The sequence below is a fragment of the Neofelis nebulosa genome, chromosome 13 (assembly GCF_028018385.1).
Source record: "Neofelis nebulosa isolate mNeoNeb1 chromosome 13, mNeoNeb1.pri, whole genome shotgun sequence".
In the NCBI taxonomy this organism is placed as follows: Eukaryota; Metazoa; Chordata; class Mammalia; order Carnivora; family Felidae; genus Neofelis; species Neofelis nebulosa.
In genome coordinates this window covers 6,076,438-6,104,182 of record NC_080794.1, presented here as the reverse complement: position 1 = coordinate 6,104,182, position 27,745 = coordinate 6,076,438, and the positions used below count along the sequence as shown (strand labels likewise).

Below are 27,745 nucleotides of genomic sequence, written 5' to 3'. Positions count from 1 at the left end.
ATAATCTCACAGTGTGTGGGTTCGAGCCCTGCGTTGGGCTCTGTGCTGGCGGCCTGGAGCCTACTTCGGATTCTGTGTCTCCCTCTCTCTCTCTGCTCCTCCCCTGCTTGCACTCTGTCTCTCTCTCTCTCTCTCAAAAATAAACAAACATTAAAAAAAAGTAAAAAGAAAAAAAGGTGCATCACCTATAGACCAGATAGAACTATCGCTGTAGATGTAAACTATATGTAGCATATATTTTTATGGTGTATATCTTATAGTGTATATTGGTGTTTATTATGTAAAATTCAGTGTATACATAAATACATAATTTTAGTCTTTAACACGGGGTGCTCCTTTTGGTCTTTAGGTTTTTGTGTAAAGAGCCATGGACTGCAGTGTAAGGGCATCTGGTTCTTGACCCACCTCTCTGTATGACCTTGGACAAGCCTCTCAGCCTCTTTATCTAAATATCTTGATGGATGAAATAAGGGGCTTTAACTTTACTCTGTGACCAGTACATAGATGGATATATTTAACTGACATGAAAGTTTCACATGACATTACTGGTCGTTACTATACATGTCATTTTCTGATATTTCAAATTCTATTTTTTTAAAAACACCAGTTGTGGGATGCCTGGGTGGCTCAGTCAGTTAAGCATCATCCGACTTTGGCTCAGGTCACAATCTCCCAGTTTCCTGAGTTCCAGCCCCCTGTCGGGCTCTGTGCTGACAGCTCAGAGCCTGGAGCCTGCTTCGTATTTCTGTGTCTTCCTCTCTCTCTGCCCCTGTCCTACTCATGCTCTCTCTCTCTCTGTCTCTCAAAAATAAATAAACATTAAAAAAACTGGGGCGCCTGGGTGGCGCAGTCGGTTACGCGTCCGACTTCAGCCAGGTCACGATCTCGCGGTCCGTGAGTTCGAGCCCCGCGTCAGGCTCTGGGCTGATGGCTCGGAGCCTGGAGCCTGTTTCCGATTCTGTGTCTCCCTCTCTCTCTGCCCCTCCCCCGTTCATGCTCTGTCTCTCTCTGTCCCAAAAATAAATAAAAAACGTTGAAAAAAAAAATTTAAAAAAAAAAATTTAAAAACACCAGTTATGATCCACTAAGGGTATTCCACAACCCGCTAATGATCTCACTCACAAACGAGTGCATAGGGGATTCCAGGCTGTTTCTATTTTAGGATTCTATGCTTGCATTTTACAACAGGTGTTTTAAAATTTTTTTTTTTCAACGTTTTTTATTTATTTTTGGGACAGAGAGAGACAGAGCATGAACGGGGGAGGGGCAGAGAGAGAGGGAGACACAGAATCGGAAACAGGTTCCAGGCTCCGAGCCATCAGCCCAGAGCCTGACGCGGGGCTCGAACTCATGGACCGCGAGATCGTGACCTGGCTGAAGTCGGACACTTAACCGACTGCGCCATCCAGGCGCCCCACAACAGGTGTTTTAGAATGTAGAATGGTTAAGGAATAAAGCACAGATGTTGCTCTAACTGTACTTTGTATAAACATGTTGCCTGGTGTATTGAACCTCATAGTAGTGACCTGAACATTTACACCATGTTTACTATGCACAACACAGGGATAGCTCTTTGTTCCTTCAGGAGTCATAATCTAATGGCCGTGTAGTCTGTTCAAGTTTTCAAGAGAGGAAAGTTCTAGGCCTCATGTCATCTGTGTGGCCTTGGACGAGTCTTTTCTGTTCCAACACGTCTGAGGCTCAGGATATACCTCTTAACAGCTGAGGTTCACTGGCAAATTTTGGAACAGGAAAAATCGGAACGTATGTGTGCAGCACATAAGGAAAAGCTTTTTGTGTTATTCTCTTGTGTGTAAATCTCAATTACTATCTTTGGTGCATAATGCATCTCCATACCCTTCCCTCTCTGCCCAAGTCCAGGTAATGCATACATAACTTTGGTCCTATTTCCGGTCTTGCATTGGGTATCAAATTCATCATCACTTAAGCAAAAGGGCTTTCCTGAATTCCTAAGCTAGGTTAGGGGCTCTAGCCCTAACCTTGCATAAGTACCCTTACAATAACTTCTGACACCAACGACCCAGAGTTAGGCCAAACTTCGTAGGTTGAGCACAGTCTCCCACAAGACTGCCTTCAGACAGCAGACAAAAGTTGGGGGGCGGGGGTTGTGTCTCCAGATCACTCTCTTATGACCAGCTTGCTACTAGTTTGGGGGTTCCCACCACCACCTCACATTCAATAATTGGCTGTAAGGACTGAACTCAGGAACATGGTATACTTAATTTTTAAAAAATTTTATTTATTTAATCTCTACACCCAACATGGGGCTGGAACTCACAAGCGGAAGATCAAGAGTCCTATGCACCTCTGACTGAGCCAGTAAGGCACCCCATTATGATTACAGTTTTATTATAGCAGAAAGAGAGAAAAAGAAAAGGAAAGAAAGAGAAAGAAAAAGAAAAGAAAGAAGAAAGAAAGAAAAGAAAAATAGAAAGAAAGAAAAAAATACAAACAAACTGGCCAAAGGGAAAGATGCACAGGGAGAGGTCTGGGAGAGTCCCACAGATGAAGCTTCTGTTGTCCCCTCCCTGTGGAGTCAGAACACCTCACCCTCCTAGCACATGGCACATTGGTGTAGAATTACACAGTGTATTGTCAACATGGGAGGCTCATCTGCTTCTGGGTCCTGAGTATTTATTTGGGTTTCATTATGTAGGCCATTTCAATCTCCAGCTTGCCTCTGCTCCAAACCCCCAACCTTCCCAGAGGTAGGGGTGGTATTACCTGGATCAAAGCCTCAACCCTCTAACCACATGGTTGGTCTTCCTGGCCTGGCTAGTCCCCATCAGAGTGGACTCCTTAGCATAAACTGCCAGGGCTCACCTTGAGTAAGAGACATCGCTGTCACTCCCAGGGTTCAAGAGGCTCCCTTTCTATGACTGGGGACAGAGGCAGCCACATTCTTATGACACAACCCTGAAGGTCCCTTCTCTCTTCTACCCCTCTCAATTTATAGTTATTTAATGTCTTCCTAACCAAGGTTTTGTCTCTTTAAACTACTATATATAATGTTTCCAGTGATTATAAGACAACTCATGTTTTCGATTTTCTTTCACCTTTTTTTAGATCAATTCCTTTTTCTTTGAAAATTTTTATCACACAAAATAATGTTCTGAATATACACTATTTAGTTTTGTAAGTTTCTTCCAGTATGTTTACATAGTATATAAACATTAGGCAAATAATACTGGACCATTTCACTATGCTCAAAATTTAAATTTTCATTCATCCCTAAAATTTTATGAACATCCCATGTATTACACTTTATTTCTAATCCTGAGTGTGTGGCTACTTAGCATCCCACGTTATTTCATTTTTGTAACTTGTTTTATTTTTTTAAATTTACATCCAAATTAGCATACAGTGCAACAATGATTTCAGGAGTAGTTTCCTTAGTGCCCCTTACCCATTTAGCCCATCCCCCCTCCCACAACCCCTCCTATAACCCTCAGTTTTCTCGCCCTCCCTGTTTTTATATTATTTTTGTTTCCCTTCCCTTATGTCCATCTGTTTTGTCCTCATGAGTGAAGTCATATGATTTGTCTTTCTCTAATTTCACTTAGCATAATACCCTCCAGTTCCATCCATGTAGTTGCAAATGGCAAGATTTCATTCTTTTTCTACTTCATTGTCTATACCACATCTTCTTTATCCATTCATCAATGGACCTTTGGGCTCTTTCCATACTTTGGCTATTGCTGATAGTGCTGCTATAAACATCGGGGTGCCTGTGTCCCTTCGAAATAGCACACCTGTATCCCTTGGATAAATCCCTAGCAGTGCAATTGCTGGGGTCATAGGGTAGTTCTATTTTTAGAGGAACCTCCATAATGCCTTCCAGAGTGGCTGCACCAGCTTGCATTCCCATCTTTCATCTTTTTTATTCATTATGTTTTTCCAGGAACCAGCGAAATTTTCTTCCAAATTTTCTTACAAGGTTGTATTGTAATATTCTTTCAACACTGAATCACTAGATTATGTTGCTCGCTGTACAGCATATTGTGACAACTTGAAAAGCAAGTTCAGTTCAATTCAAACGAGTCACAGGTTGTCTATATTACACAACAGTAACACGAAGCATTTGTCACCACTCCCTTCCATCTTTGGCACAAGGAAAGAAGTCACCTACAGTCTTTTGAGTATGTGACTGACGGCCACGCGCCGCCTTCGCGACGTCACGCTCAGCGGCTCTACCGGAAGTGCGAGGTCACTCGCAAAACGCTGACACCACCACACACCCCGCCCGGAGGCGCCTAGGCGACTGCGTTTAGGCCCCCTGCGCAGGCGCAGAAGCGGCTCCGGCGCTGCTCTTCAGGCACTGCCGCGGACACGCCCGAGGGCCTCGCACGGCTGGGGCCGGAAGTGCGTGCTCTCGGCCTTTCCGCGTCCCTCGCGGCGAGCGACAGGTCGCAGCGGCGCGGTCCGCTGTGAGGGTTCTCGGCCAACTGCTTCTACGCGGGGCCCGACGCCGCGGCGCTCGCTCCTGCTCCTCGGTCGAGAGAAGATGGTGGGCCGGAACAGCGCCATCGCCGCCGGTGTCTGCGGGGCTCTTTTTATCGGGTATTGCATTTACTTCGACCGCAAGAGACGAAGTGACCCCAACTTCAAGAACAGGCTTCGAGAACGTGAGTGGGTCCCCTCGGCACGGGGCCTGCAGCCTCTCCCCGCCTCCGCCTGCTTGCTCCTCGCTGCCGCGCGCGCGGGGGTGTGGGGGGTGTCGGGGGTGCGGGGGGCGTCGGGGGTGCAGGGCGGCCGCGGGCCTCCCAGGCGGAAAAAGGCGGCGGCGCCGGCTGCGCGCTCCCGGTGCCGCTTCTGCCTCTGGGGCCCCGCATGATTGCCTCCATTTTGGAGGGACGATTTTTCCCATTTTGTCTTCCCCAAACATTTGCCGTATGAATGCACTCTGGTTTGTGTTATGATTTGGGGGGGGGGGGGCTCCTTTTGCAGTTCACCTGTTTAAACCTCTGTTCATAACTCGAGAGTCGTGTGATTTGTATTTTGCAAAATTGTGCATGAAACTTGGCTCCGCAAATGCACCCGTATCGCTGCTGCATTCTTAAACCCTCTTGGTAGCTTTCCTGAAAATGCTTCCAAGATATGAGTGAATGCTATAGAAATTGCAGGGGAGTCCAAAGGGCTGCGCTTCTCCTGTGGCTCAGTCTTATTTCATACCTGCGACATCTTTTACGAGACATTTCCAACGAGGGAGGTCGTGCCACCAAAACCTTTGTGATCTTTGAATTCCGGAGGCCTCCAAGAGCAAATTTGTAGCAATAAGAAATATTTTTGTAACTTTTCTGGGTTGTTCAGTCAAAACGCTTTCTAAAAATTAGAGCCCAGAATGTAGGAAGAAATGATTCGTCTATTTCACACTTACTGTTTGATTAAGCTGTAGCTGGTTGTCTCAGGTGTTCAGTGCCCCACGTGGCTAGTGACCTGCCCTCTTGGGGCTAGAAGATGATCTTGTGCCATCTACAGTAGGACACCTAATTCCAGCTGTCTTCTGTTTTAGGAGGGAAGGGATACAGAGAATTTATTTTATTTACAGTTAGATAGATGGGGAGGGTGCCATTTTGGATTCAGAAACTCAGTTTTCCAGGCGCATCAGCTGCATAATTTGGGCTCTCCGAATCTTAATTTTCTTAGTTGGTAAAATCAGGTGATGCCACCTGCCTCTGGTTGTTCTTGTGAAGATTGAGATGTTTGAAGTGCCCACCAGCATTCCTGACCTAGAGAAAGCCCCTCTGCAAAGGCTGGCTGTAAACATTAACTAGAAATTCAGATTATTTTCTTGTAGTTTCCATTTCAGTAATAGTTGGAGGCATGGTGGTGGTGGTATGGCTACAGAGCTCTATAAAGAGTAGGTTAATCCTTTCTTGCTTTGGAAACACTACAATCCTATTAGAAACCTTGAGAAAACTAACTTTTGGCCGAAGAAATCATAAAAGCCGTCCTTTTAGACAAGTTGAGAGATTATTTTCATAATCCCTTTTCCATCATCTTCAATCCACAATTTTTTTTCTAGCATTAGCAATGGTCTACACTGGTCTCAGTGGTCAGTTGAATTATTAGCTGAGTAACCTTGGGCAACCGACTTAAAGCTTTAGTTTCCCTCTTCTGTAAAATGTTATAATACATACGGAGTTTAGTACAATCCCTGGCACATGGTAACTGATAGATGCTAAAGATTGTTTATGAATGTAATTATTATTTGACATTTTCTTTAGGAAGTAAAACTTATATTCAGAGTAATTCTACAATCTGTAAGTTCCTGTTTTACGTGTATTTTTAAAAGTAGATATGGGGCGCCTGGGTGCTCAAGCGGCCGACTTCCCGGCTCAGGTCATGATCTCACGGTCCATGAGTTCGAGCCCCGCGTCAGGCTCTGTGCTGACAGCTCAGAGCCTGTAGCCTGTTTCAGATTCTGTGTCTCCCTCTCTCTGACCCTCCCCCGTTCATGCTCTGTCTCTCTGTCTCAAAAATAAATAAACGTTAAAAAAAAATTAAAAGAAGTAGATAAAGTCTCTTTTAACTTGTTAGGTTTACACAGTAGCATTTGGGACTAATTTCTAGTAAATACTGAGTCAAGGGCTGAATTTGCTAGCTGAATGTGTAACTCCCATGATTTTTCAGGCCCTTACCATCTTTCCCTTTATCATAGAGATAGTATTATGTACTGATAAGGTGACAATTAAATTGTCTCAAGAAACTAAAGCTAGAATCTTACCGGTAGAAATTTAAAGGAACTAAACCGTCTTAAAATTGGTAATTCTATCAGTCAGACATTCAACGACGATCACTCCTCTCCATCCTATTAAAAAAAAAAGCAACTATTAAGATTGGATAGGGGCGCCTGGGTGGCGCAGTCCGTTAAGCGTCCGACTTCAGCCAGGTCACGATCTCGCGGTCCGTGAGTTCGAGCCCCGCGTCAGGCTCTGGGCTGATGGCTCGGAGCCTGGAGCCTGTTTCCGATTCTGTGTCTCCCTCTCTCTCTGCCCCTCCCCCGTTCATGCTCTCTGTCCCAAAAAAAAAAAAAAAAACGTTGAAAAAAAAAAAAAGATTGGATAGTAATGGAAAACAAGTTCTTAAACTACTGGGTTTCATTATTTTTGTCATTTTTTCATAAATTCTGGCTTAGCAAACTGTACGTACCTGTTTATTCCACAAACTTGCCTTGTTCATTTCTGAGGTACCTTTTATTTTTTTATGGGAATGTCTTCACGGCTGTTAGAAGGTAGAGGAGGGACAGTAGAGTTGTTCTGCAAACTGAGAAGGCACTTTGAAACTGGAAAATCAGGCAGGTGACCCCGTGGGTTTACAGTTTTATTCAGCATAATTTAACAGGGGTGGGGGGAGTCAGATGGTGATCCGGCTGCAGATTTTCCCCCGCAAAGTCCAGACCTTCGTCCGCAGATTTTATAGTGAAGAGACTAGCAGAAGGGCATTGTTGCAAGATCGAAGGGTTCGCATGCATCTCAAAGCATTTGCATTGACCTAAATGACAGCTAACCTTTAATTATATATTGTGGCACTACGTGTGTGTCAGGAAGGAGAAAGACTATGTTCTCTCTCTCAGATTCGTGGGGGGCCAAGAAAAAGCCTTCCCCAGTCCTCACCTTGGGCCTTTCTGAGGCACGTGCATTAATCTCCAAGGGTCCAGGAACACACAGTCCCAGGAGAGGTCATCCAGTGAGCTTGAACAAGACGGAAGGCCAAAGATGGAGTCCGTATTGTCGCCACTCTTAACGACTTCTCGGCAGCACATAGAGGCAATACAGAGTAATGTTTGAGTACACACGTCCTGAAATTCAGCTGCTTGCTTTTGAATTGCCCTTCCGCCAGTTATTAGTTGGGACCTTGGTAAATTTTCTCAAGTGGAAATGCTAATCATACCTGTCTTAGTGTTCCTGTGAGGAGTAAGTAAGCCAGGTGATACTTAGAATAGTGTCTGGCGTGTGGCATCTAAAACTTACTGAGTGCTTACCCTTCACATCTGAGTGTTCCTTTGTCTTCATGTCTGGCTCTTCTGTGCAGTCTTCCACTCCTCTTCTGGTCGTGGCAATCTCCTTCCAGCACTGATGATGTTTAGTAATTACTTGATATAGTATGGTATTCATTATTTTCTGCCTAAAGACAGACAAACGGGGGACGGCTGGGTGGCTCCGCAGGGGTGGCTCGGTGGGTTAAGGGTCCCACTCTTGATTTTGGCTTAGGTCGTGATCTCACACTTCCTTGAGATCTGAGCCCTGCCTGACAAGGGGGAGCCTGCTTGGGATCCTCCCTTCTTCTTCCCCCTCCCCTGTTTGTGTGTGCGCATGTGTGTACTCTCTCTCTCTCAAAATGAATAAACATTTAAAAAAAAAGAAAAATGGGCTGTCTTCACTTGATCTTAGCCAAAAGGCCAGGAGGCGATGGACTGTCTTCAAATTTACATACAAGATCAGCTTATTTAACCTATATTGTTTTGTTGAAACTGCTAGAATTGTATTTAAGTCTTAGAGGTAGCACTTTAGGTACACTGGGGGCTAGAGTTGGCAAGAGCTACTGGTGTGGTTAAACCCAGTTTGTAAGGGGAGATAAGAAATTTCCTGGACCACGGTAAATTAACCCATCTCCCTGCAGTTAGGCAAACAGGTCACTACCTCTTCAGTCACGCACTGATTAGACTTGGATTTATAGAACACTAAGGTTTTCAGAGGGCGTTTGCTTGTCCTTTATGGCTTTTGTTCCTCGTAGTAGTAAGATTGAACATGCCTTAATCTTTGCAGAGTTAAGAGATTTGTTTGCCAAAGATCACCCACATAATAAGCATTTGAGTCTTACCTTTCTTAGCTCTGCCACAGTCTCCGTGTTACCGGTAGTTTTAACGATTAGTAATGCAGCATGGCACAACTCCTGAGCTGAGGAGCTGGTATCGAACTGTCTCGGTACCACATGCATACTGAGGTCGTTCATTACCAACTCCTCGTATGGCACGTGATAAACCGGGCACAGTTAAGAAATATTTTACATGCATTAACTCATTTAATCTTCACAAGAATGCTGTGAAGCATGTACTGTTCGAGACCAGTTTTACATCCGGAGAAAGTGGGGTACGGGTTCCTGTAACTTGTCCTGGGTCACACTAGTAGTGAGAAGAGCTGGGGTAGAAACACAGCTAGTGCTTCCTCTGTGCTAACACTCCGTCATGTGGAGCATATAATTAAATAGCAATTTAAAATACCGTTGGTGTCCTTTATTGATTTGGCTTAAGGGTTGACTAATTGATGATTAAGATTTTAAACATCACTTGCTTCTGAGATAGGTAGTATTGCCTTTTCATATCAAAAACAAGACAAAGAAACAAAACAACTTCCAGAGTGTAGGCAGAAGTTTTTTTTCTTTTAATTTTTTTCCAATGTTTAATTTTGAGAAAGAGACAGAGTGTGAGCATGGGAGGGGAGGGCGGGGGGAGACACAGAATCTGAAGCAGGTCCCGGGCTCTGAGCTGTAGGCACAGAGCCCCACAGGGGGCTTGAACTCATGAACTGTGAGATCATGACCTGAGCTAAAGTCAGACGCTTCACCGACTGAGCCACCCAGGCTCCCCAGCAGTGGTTTTTTTCCTTAACCAGCCAGCAGTAGTTAAGAATTTTGCAGTGCATTTCTGAACACTGTCTTCTTACCCCCTCTTTTTTTCCCATTTAGGAATGTCAGATAGCTTTCAGCATGCAGTAAAGATTAAATCTGTTATATTTCAGTTATAATACTTTCTAACAGCAGTGGCTTAATTCTTGCTTGTGTTTCATGTCCTGTATAGACTGGGGGGGGGGGGAGGGGGCTTGCTCTGCTTGTGATATTTAATTAATCAGCTCTTAGAACTGTCTGTCTTGAAAATTGCTGATCTTGGTGCCCCAGAGGGAAGGAAAAAGCTCTTGCTCAGAAATGTCACATTGTCCATAGCTCATTGACCAGAACTATTTATAAGACCTTGACAAATCACAAGGAGACAGGAGAATAGGAGAGCCCTACTCAGGGATGTTTCTCAAATAGCATATATGACTGTCACAGCAGTTTGACTTCTTTTGATTCCCATTTTAATGACGATAACGTGAAAATATTCCATGTCTTGCAGGAAGAAAGAAACAAAAGCTTGCCAAGGAGAGAGCTGGACTTTCCAAGGTAATACTTAATCTGTTTTTTTGTTTAGGTTGTAGAATATACCTCATACCTCACTTGAAGTGTGTATTTTGAGAAAGCTAGTTGATAACAGGCATTGATTTTTTTATTTTAAAATACAATTTGTTGTTTCTCGGAATAGTTAAGTCAGTTCAACTGCAGATTATCCGGTCCATCATTATTTCCTCCCTGTTGGCCCTAACCGCAGACAGTTTATTACATGAGCAATACTTAAGGGGCAATAAGATGATACTCTCCAGAAAACAATTCTATCAAAAGGTTCAAACTTTCTCACTCAGCTGCTTCAGAATAATACAATACAACATTAATTATTAATTTTCCTTTGTTCAGCTTCCTTTAAAAGAACCACATGCGATTTGTTTCAGAAGTTATATAGGATCATTCATACCCTCTGATCCAGAATCCCACCGTGTGGCACATTTTTACCTTGATGTAATATGTACATATAGATATAAATCTTTCTACTTTTTTCTTTTCATAGATCCTGTGTTCATGATTATTTTTAATGACTACATAGGTTTCTCTGCTTGATAAAAAAATGTTCTGTGACATGTGTAAGTCAAGTAAGTAAATGTTAGTCGTTGCACATATACCTCATATACCTTTTCTTTTTTATTAGAATTAGTTCCATTGCTTGGATTCCCAGGACTTGGACTACTGGATCAGTAGTGGTTCTTTTTAAAGCAAGTTGGAAAAAAAGAAAAAGAAAAGAAGAAAATACCAAGTTGGAGCAAGGAAAAATGAAATCCATAAATGTTATATTTTGTTGTTGTGATACAATTGAGTAATCACAACATAGCTAAAAGACTGGACATGATGATAGGGAAGTGAAACTGAGAGGTGGCCACTTTGTTCCATTATGTCCAGACTCCCTTTCTGAAATACGTAGTATGTTCATGATATTTCAGTAACCTTTTTTGTCTCGACATGAGAAAGTAGGTATAGACACATGCACCCTGTGTATTTTCAGATTCAGGTGTAATCACATTCTTGCCTGTGTTGGGCTGGTTGATGAAAGATGCCTCTACTTTCAGAAATTTAAATTTTTTGTGTGTTTGTTGGTAATGAGAATGTATAGAAGTCAGGAATCAAAAACTCCCAGTAATAGAAGTCTAGGTTTTTAAATAAAACAGCCCTTTTTTTTTTTTTTTAGGTTTATTTATTTTGAGAAAGAGCATGAGCAGGGGAGGGTCAGAGAGGGAGAGAATCCTAAGCAGGCTCTGTGCTGTCAGTTCAAGGCCTGATGCGGGGCTTGAACTCATGAATCGTGAAATAATGACCTGAGCCAAAGTTAAGAGTCAGAGGCTTAACTGAGCCACCCAGGTGCCCCAAAACAGGACTTTTTATTTTTATTTTTTTATTTTATTTAAAAAAATTTTTTTTTTTTTAACGTTTATTTATTTTTGAGACAGAGACAGAGCATGAACAGGGGAGGGCAGAGAGAGAGGGAGACACAGAATCGGAAACAGGCTCCAGGCTCTGAGTGGTCAGCACAGAGCCTGACGCGGGGCTCGAACTCACAGACCGTGAGATCATGACCTGAGCCGAAGTCAGATGCTTAACCGACCAAGCCACCCAGGCACCCCAAAACAGGACTTTTTAATAATAGGTTTACATTTTTTGAAAAGACAAGTCCTGGGGCACCTGGGTGGCTCATTCAGTTAAGCAGTCAACTCTTGGTTTTGGCTCAGGTCAGGGTTTGTTGGTTTGAGCCCCGTGTGGGGCTCTGTGCTGACAGTGTGGAGCCTACTTGAAATTCTCTCTCTGTTCCTCTGTCCCTCAAAATAAACAAACTTAAAAAAAAATAATAAAGAGGTAAGTCCTATAGCTAGTGCCATTATGTATTACCGTAGTCTGATAATATTTAACAAACTACAAAACCAAAAACTTAAGTAAAGCTTAACAGTTTGTATTAGACAAATTAGACAAAAGCTTATTAACAGTTTGTATTAGACAAATTAGGAGTAGCTCAGATGTCCAACAAACAGATTGTGATTATGCAATCCTGTATTTCTCCATGGAATAGTCTCCTACCATTTACATGTAATCTTTTAGATGCATGTAAAATCTATTCAAAATGATGGATCAGAGGAACAGTTGGTTATAGTTATATAAAAATGTATAATAATGGGGATCAAAATAGTGTAAATAGTAAATTGCATATTTTATGGTATAGATAATTGTACTCTTCATTTTTTAAGTTTGATGCACAGCTTTCTAAGAACTGTTCTAATTTCAGTTTAATCAGTAAGTTTTTTTTTTTTTGCATTCATTTAAATGTAGATACTAAACTAATGCTTGTGAGTATTGAAGAGTAAATTTATCATTTTTTATAATGAGCTCTTCAGTTTTTTGTTCTTTTGTTTTTAGTGCAATGATTTTCTGTGTATTGGTTATATTCCCAGCATAATTTTGGTATCATGTATTAAATATTCTGTTTCCGAACAGTTACCTGACCTTAAAGATGCAGAAGCTGTTCAGAAATTCTTCCTTGAAGAAATACAGCTTGGTGAAGAGTTGCTAGCCCAAGGTAATAATCATTAAAAGACTAGGAAATTAGAATTCCTCACACTAATACAAATTTGTGGTGGTAAGGGACTTTTTTGTGTGTAGTACAGCAGCTGTTAAGAAAGGTATTCTAATATTTCAAGACAAGTCACTTAATAATGGGAGGATTATTTTATTTAAGACTGACTCTTGGGGCACCTGGGTGGCTCAGTTTAAGTGTCTGACTCTTGATTTCAGCTCAGGTCATGAGCCCTATGTCCGTCTGCACACTGCATGGAGCCTGCTTAAGATTCTCTCTGCCCTTCTCCCCACCTAGTGCGTGCGCGCTCGCTCTCTTTAAAAAAAATTAAAAAAATTTTAGGTTTACTTGATACATGATACAGAGACTATAGTAAGTAATCTTTACAAGTGAGGTATTTTTTAGCAGTTTAGAGAATATAGTCCTAATGCAATATATAAATAGTAACTGGAAGAATATGCTTCCTCAGCTTCTTCACCTAATCTTTAGTAGGTCTTTTCCAGTATTTATAGGAAGGAATGGGTCATACAATTCCTGGAGAAGGTTAATTTACCTGTCAGGGTCACACAGTGAGTTCACGGTGCTTAATTTCAGGACCAGTGAACTGAATCTGATCTAGAGTTTAGGCTTTGTGCATTATGTATTCAACTAAGGGTTAAGAGTTCTGTTTTTAGGGGCTCCTTGGTGGTTCAGTTGAGCGCGACTGACTCATTTCGGATCAGGTCATGATCTCATGGTGTGTGAGATCAAGCCCTGCATCGAGCTCTGTGCTGACAGTGCAGGGCCTGCTTGGGATTCTCTGTCTCCCTCTCTTTCTGTCCCTACCCTGCTCACGCACGTTCTCTCTCTCTCTTTCTCAAATAAACTAAAAACAAAAGTTCTTTTTTAAAAACATTACTATTACGAAGTTAAAATGCTCACACTGACAAATTGAAAACTATAATTCAGTAATTTAGAGTCTTAAATGTATTTGTAAATTTTTAGTGTCAAATTACCTTTTATTTCAAAAGTAGCTTTGAAGTAGTAGTTGCTGTCGTTGATAAAAATGGTATCAAGTGTCAAGTTTTTTTTATGCTCATTGCTGTATCTTAGATTTGGATAGTATTGAACTACACAGTGTAGGTCATTTGTGGTTATTTTACCTGTTTTTATGGAAAGAGATTAAAGGTTTGAGGTGGTGGTGATGTGTTACTTTTGATCACGTTTCTCCCTTCCCAATAATTTCTTTGCTTTGATTTTTTTCTGTAAGAAATAATTGTTTTATTTGGATGGTATAGTAGGCCGATAATATTTATAAATGAAAATGGGAATGGCTTACTAGAAAATAATCTTGGCTTTTTTTACCCCAGTTCATTAAGAAACATGTGAGGTTTAATCATAGGGTGATAGTAAAGCACTTAAATCCTCATAGGGCTCATTTAAGAGGCTGTATTAAATATCTGAACAGAAAAATCTGCATGGATAGGGATATCTGTGTCTAAGGGTATAGGTTGTATATCGATTCATGCAAACAAATTCTCAAAATTTTTTGTTGATGCTCATAAATATGTCTATCAAAGTTTTCTTCTTTCTCCCAAAATATAAACATTATTTTAAATTATTTTACTTATAGTCCAAACTACTAGAGTATAGTGCATTAATTACTTCTATTTGGATTATCTCGAAGATCCATGTGTTGTGGCCATCTGTCTGACTTGAACTGTTAGATCCAGATTGAGAAGGACAGTAACTCATGGTGGTTGAGGGGGAAGGTCAAGGAGGGACAGGGAAGAGTTATTTTTCTTCCCAAGTTCATGTTCCACACTTTAACTCAATGCCATACAGAGGGTTACTTAACAACTCTGCCAAGCTGCTTTTTTTCCCCAGTGGAAACTACCAGCCCAGCTCAAGGTTGAAGAGTCAGGTGGTTAGAATTAGGGGAAAAGTCAACATCAAAGTAAGCCAAGTGAAGGCATAATTGACTTAGGCAGTAAACTTCATTTCACATGGTCTCCTCCATCTAGGGGTCTTCCATAAGCATATTCTGTTAACTGAGCCAGATCTCATCTTAGGATACCTTGAATGGGCTCAGGTCTACAAACTAGAGAGGAAATGGTTTCATCTGCATTGAATTGCTTTGGTTGGTCATTAACTGTTTGCATTATTTTTAGAAATATTAGGAGGTGTCTCAGAATCCCCTGTGTTCTACACTCACACTCCAGTAGTAGCTTTATTTCCATTTAATAATCAGAATTAATATCCCCAGGCAACAGTATAAATCCCCTACATTGCCTGTAAATTCAACGGCATGAGGATTCAGTGGCCAAGTGGCGTTTTAATTTCCAAGTTAATGGAGTCATTTGTCCCCTGATGAAAGTCAAAGCCCAGGCTGAAGACCTAAGTCTTAATTTTCTTTTTTATAATTTTTTTTTTTTTTTTTAAATTTTAGGGAGAACATGAGCAGAGGAGAGGGGCAGGGAGGATAGGGCAGAGGTGGGGGAGAGAGAGAGAGAGAGAGAGAGAGAATATGAATGAGAGAGAATGAGAATGAATTATAAGCAGGCTCCACGCTTACCTCAGAGCCCGACGTGGGGCATGATCCCACGACCCCTGGGATCATGACCTGAGCCAAAATTAAGAGTCAGATGCTCCACTGACTGATCTACTCAGGCACCTCAGTCTTTTGTGTTTCCTATTTTAAATACTTCTTTGTAGAGTTGTACTTTCTTCAGTTTGAATACCTCAGTCTTCAGATTTTCTCAAGTGAAAATGTTAAAGCAGGCATTTCCTCTTCATACACCATTCTTCAGTCACTTACTCGGTCATTTTCTTCTTCAGGGTCAGAAAACTTCGCTTACTGGTTTCTTACAGAGGCTGTGACTCCGGAGCAGGGAGATGAAAGAGATGCGCAGGGTGGTGGGTGGACAGGACGGGAGTCTTTCGCCGTCCGGATGCACCACCCTCCTAGGGTTTTTTCTGCATCTGCTTGTGATGCCATTCAGATAGTGTGAGCGATTAGTGTAAAGTGAACTTGGACTTCTTTTCCACCTCAGTCCCCAGTCTTCAGTTCTTTCTTCTCATAGAAAAGTACTGTTCCATTGTTAGCAATTTTTAATATGTTGCAGAAATATTCTAAGTCTGTAAACAGTAATATACTTGCATATTTCTGCACTTAATTTCTCCCCTTCTGTATGTGTTTTGAGGATCCTTTCATATCTGTGCATGTGATCTGATTCGTTCTTATTAATGGTTTCATAATAGTTATATGAAGGTACCGCAGATTATTTCCAGGTTTTTACTTCTTTGATGTTTTTGGTCATGATCACTTGGAAACGTAGTGAAGGCTGTACAGTTGACTTTTTGACAGAGGCAAACAAAGGCTTTCCAGGTCACATTACTTTTATGTAAATCTTCCAGGTGAATACGAGAAGGGTGTAGACCATCTGACAAATGCGATTGCGGTGTGTGGACAGCCGCAGCAGTTGCTGCAAGTGTTACAGCAAACTCTTCCACCGCCAGTGTTCCAGATGCTTCTGACCAAGCTTCCGACAATTAGTCAGGTGAGGATTTGAAATGTTAACAAAAGTGAGTAGAATATAAAAAAAGAAATGTTTTAGGGACATGGACTTTTAAAAATTAGTGAAACCATAGAGGCCATTCTTACTGTTACAAAGAAAAACTAGTCTAGTGAACATGATGAAATTCTGAAACTCATTCTTGGGATGAAATCAGAATTGGAGATACCTGTGCTTGAAAATGGTCTTCCCTGATAACGTTTGAGTGAGCGGTCATAAGATCTAGTCATTGTGCCCTCTGTGTGGATCAGAAAGTGTGTCTCAGGGGCACGTGGGTGGCTCAGTCAGTTAAGCATCTGACTCTAGATCTCAGCTCAGGTCTTGATCTCAGGGTCCTGAGTTCAAGCCCCACTTTGGGCTCTATCGTGGGTGTGAAGCCTACTTCAAACAAACAAAAGAAGGAAGTGCGTCTCAGTATTAAATCTCAGACCTTGGTATTCACATACCAAAATTCAGGCCCCTCTCAGCTACTTTCTAAAAGCTTTCTACCTTCTGTGAGCCCATGCATTCAGCGAAGTGGCCTGGCAGAGGACAGAGGAGCTAAGATTGGCACAGCCCGAAACTAGATCACAAAGGATTGTAGATTGCCTCTGACCTCACTCGTCTAAAGGCCCCAGTGCCTCCGCTTTTGCCAAGGTGGGCTTTGAGCTTGGAGCTATTTAACTACATCCTCAAATCTGTATTGAACACAGTACCATTTGTATAAAAGATGACCTATAACTTAAGAGTTGATTAAAATTGCATTCTGTTCATTTTTAATCGTCTCCAGGAACTGAAATGAATCTATTTTTTGGAACAGTTTGTGTATTCATGTGTTAATTCCCATAGTTGATGTGATTAAAAATTAATAAAATGACTGGTTAGTTCTTCAAACTGATCTTTATTCAACTAGTTGGAGAAGGGACTAGAAAGAATACAAGGCCCCGAAGATTTAAGGGAGAGGGTTGAAAAACCAAAGATTTGGTCTTAAACCTTTTTATTTAGACTAATGTGGCTCCTAGCGTGTCTGTATTAGAATCCTCTTATAGTGTCTACTCTTGGAAACGCAGCATAGCGCGGTGCTTTTGGAAGATTGACCTCAGGGTGATGAGGTCTTGTGAAATATGGATGAGTTTGGGATGAAGCCTGAATTCCTCTTTATAAAAATGGCCTCCTTAGTTAACTTATCTCATATTATTTTGACATATTTTCAAATGCTAATTTTGGAAGTACTTTCTTGTATGAGGACTTCGGAGCATTTTCAGGCCAAAAAGGGAAATGTTTGGAGGCTAAGATGACCAGTAAAAAATCAGTATTCTTAGTTTATGTGGGAGTGAAAGAGATCTTAAATTCTTTTTGGTTTTAGTTACATAATTGACCAACCTCTAAAACAGTGCATGTTATTCTTCCTTTATTAACTTGGATTTTGAAATGGGACTGACCGCATGATCATTATTTTCTTTGATAACAGTGTTTAAGAGTGTTAAATGTTGAAATTGTAGAATGGGTAAACTTTAGCAAGATTTGATTTCTTTGACTGCAGAGGACATCTCCCCCCCCTTAAGATTTTTTTTGGGAGGTGCCTGGGTGGCTCACTCGTTTAAACATGACTCTTGATTTCAGCTTGAGTCACGATCTCATGGTTTGTGGGTTCGAGCCCCACATCAGGCTCTGTGTGCTGGTGCGGAGCCCACTTGGGATTCTCTCTCTTTGCTCCTCCTCTGCACATGTGTGCACATTCTTTCTTTCCCTCTCTCTCTCTCTCTCTCTCTCTCTCTCTCACTCACTCAAAAAACTTGAAAAAGAAATTCTGGTTTTAATTGAAGTGTTGTTGACACAAAATGTTACATTAGTTTCACATGTACTGCTTACTGATTTGACAGGTATACTTTATGGTCTGCTTTTCTCACTGATGTGTTTACCCTCTGTCTCACCACACAACATTGTTAAACGATCGTGGGCTATATTCCCTATGCTGTACTTGTTATTCCCGTGACTCATTCATTCCATAACTGGGAGCCTGTACCTCCCACTCCCCTTCGCTCGCTTTGCCTATGCCCCCTCCCCCACTTCCCTTCTAGCAGCTGCCAGTTTGTGTTTATGGGTCTCTGTCTGTTTTTTTGTTCGTTTTGTTTTTTAGATTCCACATATAAGTGAATTCAGATAGTGTTCATCCATGTCTGGCTTAATTCACGTAGCATAATACTCTCTCGGCCCATCCATACTGCCATTAGCAAGATCTCGTTCTTAGGGCTGCGTAATAGTCCATTAAATTATATATATGCCACTTCTTTATCCATTCATCCATTGATGGACACATAGTTTGCTTCCATATCTTGGCTATTGTAAATAATGCTGCAATAAACATAGGGTTGTGTACATCTTTTCGAATTAGTATTTTCATTTTCTTTGGATAAATAACCAGCAATGGAATTGCTGGATCGTATGGTATTCCTATTTAAATTTTTTAAGGAACCTGTTTACTGTTTGCCACAGTGGCTGCACCGATTTACGTTCGCACCAGCAGTGCACGAGTGTTCTCTTTTCTCCCCATCCTTGCCAACACTTATTATTTGTCTTCTTGAGTCTAGCCATTCTGACAGGTGTAAGGTGATGCTCCTTGTGGTTTTGATTTGCATTTCCCTGACGATGAATGATGGTGAACCTCTTTGCATGTGTCTGTTGGAAAAATGTCTCTTCAGGTGCTCTGCTCATTTTTAATCATATTATTAGGTTTTTTTCTTGGTGTTGAGTTGTATGAGTGTTTTATATTTTTTTGATATTAATTCCTTGTTGCATATATCATTTATGGATATCCTCCAGTTCAGTACATTGTCTTTTCATTTTGTTGGTTTCCTTTGCTGTGTAAAAGCTTTTTGTTTTGGTATAGTTGTAATAGTTTATTTTTGCTTTTGTTTCCTTTGCATGAGGACACATGCTTAGAAATACATTGCTGAGGTCAGTGCCCAAGGGATTACGATCTATGTTTTCTTCTAGGAGTTTTATGGTGTCAGGTCTCATACTTAGGTCTTTAATTCTTTTCCGAGTTTACTTTTGTGTATCCTGTAAGAAAGTGTTCCAGTTTCATTTCTTTGCATGTAGCTGTCCAGTTTTCCCAGCACCATTTGTTGAAGAGACTGTCTTTTCCCGTTGTATATTCTTGCCTCCTGTAAAGGACATTTAAAAATTAAATTTTTTTTTTCTCTTTCAGAGAATTGTAAGTGCTCAGAGCTTGGCTGAAGATGATGTGGAATGAAAAACCAATATCAACATAATCTCAATTAAAAATATTTTTAAAATCTTAACTCGGAAGATGAGCAGCTCTGGGGGAATAAGGGCAAATAGGCTGGTTATGGACTGTCCTACACTGAAATCTACCAAAGTTAATTTTTACTTTGTGTAGATCCATTTATCTGTTTTATTTATTTTTCCCAGTGAAAAGTGTATTTTGATAGAAGTCTTTTCATTTTATAAATACACTACGAGTTACCGAAATATCATGGATTTATTTTATTCCTAAAATGTGCAATTAAAATGTACATACAGCGTCACATTTCTTACGTTAAAAATACTCTGTGCTTAGTTTTGAAAGATAGGCCAAGAAAATGTAGGAGAAAGTTGAAGAATGCACGTTTTTTTTTTGTTTTTTTTTTTAAAGCTAGTTCATTTTGTTCTACATAAAAGAATTGGATGGAAGCCTGCTTTATCAAAACTAAGCATTAAAATCTTTGAGAGGTCATTTCTTTCCTTTTAATCTCTTAATACATGAGATGTGCTGCTGTGCTGTATTAACTCACCTCCCTGTGTATTTGTCTTGAAATGTTTTGTTTAAACCAGTGGGCTTAATGTGTTCTGGATATTTATCTCCATGTATTTTAGCTGTATGTAGTTGCAGATAGCACTGGGAATTAGATCTGTGTCATTCTTACTCTAGCCGTGTGAGCTTCACCAATTACTGTCTGCCCTCTTTCCTCTTTATAAATGAGGCAGTTGGTCTGCTAATTCAGAGAAGTGTCCCTTTCAGCTTTTAATTCATTTGTTTCTGTTTAGCATCTATTTTCAAATCCACCTTTTCCTGAGGTATATGTTTGGACAACCAGGCCTTGCATTTTTTTATACTCTGAATTTTGCATGCTTGCCTGACTTTGTATTTTTGAGTTGATCCCCCCCACCCCACCTTTTTTAAAAGATCTGACTTGTGTTGGTTTTCACCGAAATCCTATGGTTCTGTCACTGTCGTAAATCTGAAACTTAACTTTTAGGTAGCTGGGATGATACGCTTGTAAAATGTTTGTTCCCTTTGCTTTTATCTTCAGTGTATCTCCTTAATCCTCTTTCATTTATCTTGTTACGATGAGAATGAGGTGTAACCTTGTAGCTGAAGACTTGGAAAGAATGGAGGTGTTCTCAAAATAGTGACGTGTTTTCTGCAGTCACAGATTCAACATCGGGCCTGAGAATAAAGATCCTTGGTACTTGCTGTCATCTGTTGAACTGAGTAACAATTCCTCCCTGTATAGGTTACCTTTACTCTGTCTAAAAATCTGGAGAGATCCCAAAGACTTTTCCTAGGTACCAGACTTTTTATTTTGTTTTACTTACAAATTTTCCTTAACCTTGGGTTTTTGTTGTGGTTGAGATCTAAAGGAGAGTGTTTGCAGTATGGCTCTAAGTTTTTGCCTCTGGACATCCCCACACCCTTTGGCACGTCACATTACATCTCTGAACTTACCTCCTAGTATTCTCATCTGTAAAAGAACATCAGACCACGCGACTCAGACATTTAAGGACTCTTCCTTGTGTATCTTCCACGTGTGTAATCCTGAACCCTTAAACAGTGTGCTTTTATTTTTGATAACACCCAGCCTGCTCTTTTGTGGGGATAGGGAGGTGACCAGTGCAAACATGCCAGTCAGTTTTACCAATAGATCCCAAATCCAAAGCAGGGCAATGGCGATTGGTCAGTGATTGACCACATCGGTAGGAAACAAGCTTTTGTCCTGTGCCCACCCCAGCCAGAGGGAGTGTTGAGACCAGGGGCATCCAGGGGCATCCAGAATATAGGTTAGAGTTAGTATATAGAGGCAAGAACAAGGGGCAGGCAGCTTGGCAAGGGAGGAATGGACCCAGAAAAACTAAGGACTAGTTGGAGGAGTGAGGGGTTAACTTAGCTGTGTGGGAGGATGTGAAGGCTATATGCTCTGGAGAATTCTGTAGTCTGAGCTGGGTATCACTTAGTTTTCTGAAAAATAACCAGCTTTGATGTAATACTTGTTGAAATGCCTGTGGTATCTTCCCATTAGAGCTGTTTATGCTGTCATTTTCTTACTTAAATGATGGTTTTCAGAACAGGTGCCACTTCTGAAAGTCGTTTTGTTAAAAAAAAAAAAAAAAAAACAACCAAGCAAGGTTTTCCCCAGATACTTAATGTGCTGAACACCATTTCCTATCTAAAGTTTTAAATGGTGACAGAACCACGCAGTCAGTAGGAGCGATGCTGGCCCAGTGGTCCTCAGCCCAAGATTTAGGTAGAGTGGTGACAACCTGAGTGTGCCCATGTCCTAATGTTGCATGCTTGGGTACTGTCTTTGGAAATGGAAATATGTATTTGTGCATGTTGGTGCGTTTCCTTGGGAAAGACCGGTGTTTCGATTCCACAGGTGTACTTAAGGTGAAAGCACACTTAAGATGGGCTTTACCTGACTGTGTCCCGCTAGCCTGTTAACAGATGACTAGGACTTAACATTCACATTGAACTTCTGTAAAGTACATAAAACCTAGTACGGTGGCCATAGTAGGCACTCAGTAAATGTTTGAGTCCTCTTACCCTTCGGTAATTGATTTTTTTTTTTTTTTAACTAAATTTCTGCTTTTCTGACCTTGTTGAACCAACTTCTGGACCAGAGTATTAACAAAATATTGCCGAAGAGAGTTTGAGAAAATTGGTATATGATGCAGATATTACACAAAATTCTTTCTTGTAACGAAAAATGCAGTTTTATTATTGCTTGTGCCTCAGCTGTTTTAAGTGAATATTATTAAAGGGCTTGGAGAACATGTTGGCTTGGTGTGTATTTGCAGAAGTGAAATCTGAATTTGATGACTGGCAGTGGTGGTACCTGCCTCTAGGTTGACATCCCTTAGAGAAGGTTGACAGTTGGGCAGCTCCTCCCAGGAAAAGGCACATTTGCCTTTGACTTCATATCCCAGGTTAAGAAGCCCTGCTTTAATGTCAGCTGGTGAGGGTTCTGGGTCATCGTGATTACCCAAGTTTAACAGGTACCTGGAAGGATTGCTAAAGCACATTGCTGGGCAGCAGGTCAGACTCAGGAGCACATTTTCAGTATTTCTTTTTTTAATTAAAAAAAAAAGTGATTTTCTTATAAGTAAACTCTCTGTCCAACTTGGGGCTCGAACTCATGACCCCAAGGTCAAGAATCACATGGTTTATGCACTGAGCCGGCCAGGTGCCCCGTTAGCATTTCTAATGAGTTCCCAGGGTTTAGTGATGCTGCTGGACTGGGGCCATGCTGTGAATGTGACCCAGCAGCAGTCAGGGGTGACCTAGAAAATATGAATAGGAAATTATTGCAGGATAGCGAGTGTTCATGTCCCAGATGATGTGCTTCAGTGGTGCACTCTGTAAAAATGAGATGTGTAATTAAAAAGCCGGCCAACTGGTGGTAGTATGTGATTATTTAAGAACACCCAGTACTCATTCGATAATCCAAAGCATAAAGACCGTCCATTACAGACTTTATGTTCAAGATAGGCCAGTCCATTTAAATGTTTTTTTAGGATTTTTTTCCCCCATAAATAGCCCATTAACTAGACACATAAATTAAGCAGAAATTCCATTCCCTGGGGTGTGCTCAGGTCACCATCTTGATGGTTTGTGTGCTTGAGCCCCATGTCTGGCTGTGAGCTGACAGGGCAGAGCCTGCTTGAGATTTTCCCTCTCTTGAAATAACAGAAAAAGTTTACATTCACTAAGCATTTTGATTGTGAGTTCTAAAATTTTTATTTGATATTTGTGTCTGGGCAAATCAAATGGATTTTTTCCTTTTAGAAGGTCTCCAGGACATTTTATTTATTTTTTTTTTTTTTAATTTTTTTTCAACATTTTTTATTTTATTTTTGGGACAGAGAGAGACAGAGCATGAACGGGGGAGGGGCAGAGAGAGAGGGAGACACAGAATCGGAAACAGGCTCCAGGCTCCGAGCCATCAGCCCAGAGCCTGACGCGGGGCTCGAACTCACGGACCGCGAGATCATGACCTGGCTGAAGTCGGACGCTTAACCGACTGCGCCACCCAGGCGCCCCCCCAGGACATTTTATATATGGAACCTTTTCCTTCACTTTTAAAGGCTTACAGCTGTGTTATGGAAACAGTCCAGGAGGCATTGCAGAGGTACTAAATTCTTGTTTAATTTCCATTGGTATTGATAGAGGAGTCAAACACTTCCCGATACTATGGATATAGAAGCTAGGAGTCGGGGGTGGGAGGAGAAAATGAGTAAGAGAGGCTGTGCTTAAGCTAGAGCTTGATCTGAAAAATCTGTGCCTGGTGTTCAGCAGTGCCTCCATGAGACGTGCCAGCATGTGACCTGCACGTTCGGGGAGAAAACGGGATCCCACTGGAGCTTCGCTGAGATCTTAAAATCCATGTAGCCTTGCCTTTTCTTAGCTAGACTGAAGTGAGCAGGGCTTTCAGCTTGTACCTGGGCAGAGTGGGTATGTTTGAAGTTGTAAAGCAGAACGAGTTGCCTGTTACCCAGAGGAGCGCACGAGACAAGTCCCTGGAGAGGTGGAACGTGCTCACTCAGTGACCTCTGGACAGTGACATCGTACATGCAGCTGCTCACTCTGTTCGGCATTTGAAGAGGACAACTTGGTGGTCTTAGCAGAGACTGATTCTTATAAAAAATTATATCAATGTGCCATTTTTTTTAGAGCCCTGCACTAGTTTTCAAAAGCTTCCCTTGCAGTTAGGACTCCAGTAGCAAGTATAGAAGCCCAACTTGAATTAGCAGAAGTGGCATTTGTTGGCTCAGGAAAAGTATGTCTAGCCTTTCAGATTAGAGTGAGCTCCCTACACCTGACCGTCCCCTCCACTTCTGCATCTCACTGTGCTAGTTTGACTTTTACTAACAGACTGAAAGAGGCTGGATCTCCAGGCCTCACATAGAGGATGACAAACATTTCCTCACTCCAGAATGTATTCACTCACACTCCCTACTATCTCAGACAGTAGCTGTTTCCCTCTCATAGCTTAAGAAACCTGCCCAGGGACGCCTGGGTGGCTCAGTTGGTTGAGCGACCGACTTCGGCTCAGGTCATGATCTCACAGTTTGTGAGTTCAAGCCCCACGTAGGGCTCCGTGCTGACAGCTCAGAGCCTGGAGCCTGCTTCTGATTCTGTGTCTCCCTCTCTCTTTGCCCCTCCCCCACTCATGCTCTGTCTTTGTCTCAGAAATAAGCATAAAAAAAAAATTAAAAAAAAAAAAAAAAGAAACCTGCCAGTGTTGCGTGATAAATGGAAGATTCAGGATCCTCCCCCCCCCCCCATCTTTATTGAAGTAAGATAAGTAAATTAAGATTTTATATATTTAAGATGTGTGATGTGATGTTGGGGTATAGTGGACATGAAATGATTCCCATAGTCGGGCTAACATCTGTCACCTCAGATATGTTACCTTTCTAGGTGTGTGATGTGGGAACACTTAACATCTACTCTTTGCAGAGGTGCCTGGGTAGCTCAGTTGGATAAGCGTCTGACTTCGGCTCATCACGGTCTCACAGTGAACCCCATGTCGGGCTCTGTGCTGACAGCTCAGAGCCTGGATCCTGCTTCGGATTCTGTGTCTCCCTCTCTCTGCCCTTTCCTTGCCTGCTCTCTGTCTCTGTCTCTCAAAAATAAACAAACATTAAAAAAAAAAAAAAAACAACTACTCTGCAAATTTCAAGTATACAACACATTTAACCGTGTAGTCCCCATGCTCCAGAACTTATAACTGGAAGTTTGTACTGTGTGTTCAACATCTTCCAATTTCTTACTCCCTTGTCCCTGGCAACCACCATTCTACTCTATGAGTTTGATTTGGTTTTCCAAAAAAAAATTTTTAACCTTTATTCATTTTTGAGAGGCAGAGAGAGACAGAGCATGAGCAAGGGAGGGACAGAGAGAGAGGGAGACACCGAATCTGAACCAGGCTCCAGGCTTCAAGCCTCAGCACAGAGCTGGACACAGGGCTCGAACCCACGAACTGTGAGATCATGACCTGAGCCGAAGTCGGACGCTCAGCCGACTGAGCCACCCAGGGACACCCCCCCCCCCCCCACACCAAATTGTTTTTTAAAGTAGTCTCTACACCGACCTGGGCTTGAACAACCAACCCCGAGATCAGGAGTTGCATGTTCTCTGACTGAAGCAGCCAGGCACCACAGCATAAGATTGGTTTGTTTAGATGCCACCTATAATTGAGATCATGGTCTTTTTGTTTGGGGCTTATTTCACTTGGCATAATATCCTCCAGGTTTATCCGTGTCAGAAATGGTAGGATTTCCCTTTTTTTTTTTTTCCCCCCCTTTATTTTGAGAGAGTGAGTAGGGGAGAGGCAGGCGGAGAGGGAGAGAGAATCCCAAGCAGGCTCTGCAATGACAGACATGGAGCTGGATCTCACGAACCATGAGATCATGACCAGGACTGAAGTCAAGAGTTGGTTGCTTAACTGACTGAGCCACCCCGGTGCTCCAGAATTTGCTTTTTTAAGGCTGAATATCCACCTCCACCCCAACCCCCACCACACACACACACACACACACACACACACACACACCTGTAACATTTCATTTATCCACTGACAGACATTCAGTGTCTTCTCCTGCCTTGCCTCTGGCGAACAATACTGTGACGACCATGGGGGTGCAGCTGTCTCTTTGAGATAATGATTTCATTTCTTTCAGACATATCCCCCGAAGTGGGATTGCTGGGTCACGTGGTAGTTCTGTTTTTAAGGTTTTGAGCCATCTCCACACTCTTCCACAGTGACTACACCGACAGTTCCAAAGGGAGCGGACTCCCTTTCTCCACAGCCTTGCCAACACTTGCCGTTTTGACTTTGATAACGGCCGTCCTGTCAAGTGTGAGGTTATATTGTGCTCTTGTCAATTTCCCAGATGGTTAGTGAGGAGCACTTTTTGGCCATTTATATGTCTTTGGAAAAAAATGTCTACCGGGGCCTTTGCCTGTTTTTAAAATTGGGTTGTTGTTTTTTTGTTTTGTTTTTGTTCTGTTTTTGTTTTTGTTTTTTTTTTGCTTTAGGTTGTAGGAGTTCATATTTTTTTGGATTTTTTTTTTTAATTTTTTTTTCAACATTTTTTATTTATTTTTGGTACAGAGAGAGACAGAGCATGAACGGGGGAGGGGCAGAGAGAGAGGGAGACACAGAATCGGAAACAGGGCTGATGGCTCAGAGCCTGACGCGGGGCTCGAACTCACGGACCGCGAGATCGTGACCTGGCTGAAGTCGGACGCTTAACCGACTGCGCCACCCAGGCGCCCCAATATTTTTTTGGATATTAACCTCTTTGATGAGAGGTGGTTTGCAAGTATTTTCTTTTATTCCATTGGTTGCTTTCTCACTTTGCTGGTTTCTCTTGCTGTGCGGAAATTTTTTACTTTGATATAGTCCCATTTATGTTTCCACTGTAAACGTTATGAAACTACTTAATAACTTTGCTTTTAAAATTCTGAATTTCACCTTTACGATTTTTCTTATAACATTTCCAGAACTCTATTTCAAATGTCAATCATGTTTGTAAATTCATTTTTGGTGTTTTACTTTTTTTTTTAAGTTTATTTATTTTGAGAGGGGGGTGTTGGGGCAGAGAGAGGGAGAGAGAGAATCCCAAGCAGGCTCCACACTGTCCACGCAGAGCTCCAACATGGGGCTCAGTCTCATGAAACGTGAGATCACGACCTGAGCTGAAATCAAGAGGCTGACGCTCAACCCACTGAGCTACCCTGGCACCCTGGTGTTTTACTTTTTTAACTGAAGCATAATTGACACCAAGTTATATTGGTTTCAATTGTACAACATAGTGATTCAATAATTCTATACATTGTGCAGTGCTCGCCATGATAAGTATAGTTACTGTACAACATTATCACAGTATTAGCGACTGTAATCCCTTTGCTGTACTTTTTATCTCGGTGATTAATTCTAACTGGAAGTTTGTACCTCTTCGTCCCTTTCACCTATTTCGCTCCTCCCTTCACCCCCCTCCCCTCTGGCAATCACTAGTTTGTCCTCTGTATTTATGACTCTGCTTCTAGTTTTCATTTGTTTGTTCGTTTGGTTTTTTAGATTACACATGTAAGTGAAATCATGGTGTTTATCTTTTTCTGACTTACTTCACTCAGCACTATACTCTCTAGGTCCATCCATGTTCATGAGATCATCCATGAGAAAGATCTCATTCT

General features: G+C 41.7%; 1 protein-coding gene, 1 long non-coding RNA gene and 1 other non-coding gene across 5 annotated transcripts in view; all 3 read left to right on the top strand.

The window, feature by feature from the left end:
• Window positions 1-1,084: 1,084 nt before the first annotated feature.
• Window positions 1,085-1,479, top strand: LOC131492355 (uncharacterized). The gene is made up of 2 exons (XR_009252026.1): window positions 1,085-1,188; window positions 1,424-1,479. It is a non-coding gene; the product is annotated as an uncharacterized LOC131492355 (long non-coding RNA).
• Window positions 1,480-4,371: 2,892 nt separating this feature from the next.
• Window positions 4,372-27,745, top strand: part of TOMM20 (translocase of outer mitochondrial membrane 20) — a 35,699-nt gene continuing 12,325 nt past the window's right edge. Inside the window, exons 1-5 of one of the 3 annotated variants that reach the window (XM_058696192.1) lie at window positions 4,380-4,646; window positions 10,136-10,182; window positions 12,649-12,730; window positions 16,124-16,266; window positions 19,472-20,739. In XM_058696192.1, the coding sequence (XP_058552175.1) occupies window positions 4,526-4,646; window positions 10,136-10,182; window positions 12,649-12,730; window positions 16,124-16,266; window positions 19,472-19,516 (438 nt within the window). In that variant the 5' untranslated portion in view covers window positions 4,380-4,525 and the 3' untranslated portion in view covers window positions 19,517-20,739. Of the gene's footprint in view, window positions 4,647-10,135; window positions 10,183-12,648; window positions 12,731-16,123; window positions 16,267-19,471; window positions 20,740-27,745 lie in introns of those variants that run through there. The other 2 variants (XM_058696193.1, XM_058696191.1) reach the window with 2 other exon arrangements.
• On the top strand, window positions 5,070-5,204 carry LOC131493759 (small nucleolar RNA SNORA14). The gene has a single exon (XR_009252845.1). It is a non-coding gene; the product is annotated as a small nucleolar RNA SNORA14 (small nucleolar RNA).